Source organism: Gekko japonicus, unplaced genomic scaffold, assembly GCF_001447785.1.
Source record: "Gekko japonicus isolate JY-2015 unplaced genomic scaffold, Gekko_japonicus_V1.1 scaffold1031, whole genome shotgun sequence".
In the NCBI taxonomy this organism is placed as follows: Eukaryota; Metazoa; Chordata; class Lepidosauria; order Squamata; family Gekkonidae; genus Gekko; species Gekko japonicus.
Window position 1 is genome coordinate 454576 of NW_015177041.1, and position 1773 is coordinate 456348.

The 1773-nt window shown below is 64.4% G+C and overlaps 1 protein-coding gene across 1 annotated transcript in view; it reads left to right on the forward strand.

The window, feature by feature from the left end:
* The window catches only part of SIK3 (SIK family kinase 3), a 43995-nt gene that overhangs the window by 25106 nt on the left and 17116 nt on the right, over positions 1-1773 (forward strand). Inside the window, exon 14 of the mRNA XM_015428056.1 lies at positions 69-206. Within this exon, the coding sequence (XP_015283542.1) occupies positions 69-206 (138 nt within the window). The remainder of the gene's footprint in view (positions 1-68; positions 207-1773) is intronic.

Here is a 1773-nt window from a genome sequence, read left to right on the forward strand (position 1 = left end):
GCTGCCCCTCCCCTGCTCCCGCGCCTCCCCCCTCCCCGCTCACCCACCTGTGCTCCTGCTTGTTGCAGATACTTGGCCAGTCGGTCAAAAAGGCACACGCTGGCCATGACCAGCCCCACCGCCGAAATCCCGCCCGACTTGCAGAGGCAGCTGGGACAGCAGCCCTTCCGCTCCCGGGCATCACACCTGGCACCCGAACAGCACCGGTGAGTAGCGGCACCGGCAGCTTGGGCAGCTCTCCCTGTGCCAAGAGCACCCAGCCGGGGCAGAAAGCCCACCCTAGCAGAGCGAGGCTTCCGCCACGGGCGCTCAGCCTGGATGCCTCCGGTGGCATTCCCGCATTTTGCCCGGCCTGCAAAACCCCACCCGCTGCTTCCCCGCACCCACCCACCCGCTCCCACCCACCCGTCCTGGGCCGTGGGGAGCAGAGGGTGGGTTGCTTCCTCCTCCTCCTCCTGTGCTGGAAGAGTCTGCTTCCTCCTCCTCCGCCTCCTGTGCTGGAAGAGTCTGGTGCCTGTGGCAGGGACCTGTTGGCCGCTTGGCCCCCTCACCCAGTTGGCTACGCTGGGAGAGCCATTCTTCAGCTCCCGCGGGCCTTGTCTGGGGGTGGGTGGGTCAGAGTTCGAAAAGAGCTGAAAGCAGGCCGGGGGGGGGGGGTTGCTCGAGTCAGCTTTGGCCACAGTTGCAGGAGGGTCCCTTTGGACAGGCTTCCTGCGAGTGCCGAAGGACAGCCAGCCAGAAACTTGGCATCCCTTGTTGGTTAAGAGGAGGGTGACTCTGCCTCACAACAGCCCCACCCCATCCCCATCCCCATCTGACCCGTGTGTATGTAAACAGCCCTGTGACGGACTCTGTCCCAGAACTTGGTGTTTTTCTTCCTCCAGAATTTCCTGGAAAAAGCCCCCCTCCCCCCCCCCCCCGCCCAGGGGGGGCAGGTGCTGTGCCAAAGGAACGAGTTCTGACCTTTGACTGTTGTGAATCCGGGACCCGGAGAGCCTCCGCTGCGGCCCCTCCCACGCACTCCTGGCCGCGGCCTCATGGGCGACTGCTGGCAGGTCCCTGCTGAGCTGGGCCAGGATGACACAGCCGGAGCCGTTGGACTCTGAGCCGGCGGTGGCTGGGCCGGTGCCACGCTGGAACCTGAGCAGACCGGAGAGGAGGCGCTTAGTCCCCAGGTCTGGCTCCTGGTTCAGCCGTGGGCTCCAGAGGCAGCCTGGGGGGGCTGAGAGCCCCACCGGCCTCCTTCATTCACAGGCTGAGCTGTCAACCAGGGCACAGGCTGGGCGCTCGCTGTGCTTCCCGAATGCACAGGGGGAAACTGCCATCTGTCCCCGTCCCCCCCACCCCCCCAGTGCAGGGCTTCGCATTACAGGGATGGGGGTGGGAGCAGCTTCGCTCTCAGGTGGCGGGTGGCAAGAGAAAGGGGGCTTCCTGGGCGGGGCCCGTGTGCCAGGCGGAAGGCCACTCGAGGGTGTGGAGCGGCTCGGCCAGCCAGGAGCCATGTGGCTTTCAGAGGCCCCCGGGGACTTTTTATGTATGTATGTATGTATGGAGCTGCGGTGGCTCAAGTGGTTAAGACGCTGAACTGCAGGCTTTGGAAGGTCGGTAGTTCAGCAGTTCGAGACCCGGGTGCCGCAAGACGGAGTGAGCTCCCGTCTCTAGTTCCAGCTCCTGCCAACCTAGCAGTTCGAAAGCAAGAAATTGCAAGTAGATCAATAGCGACCACTTCGGTGGGAAGGTAACAGCGTTCCGTGCGCCTCGGCGTTTAGTCAT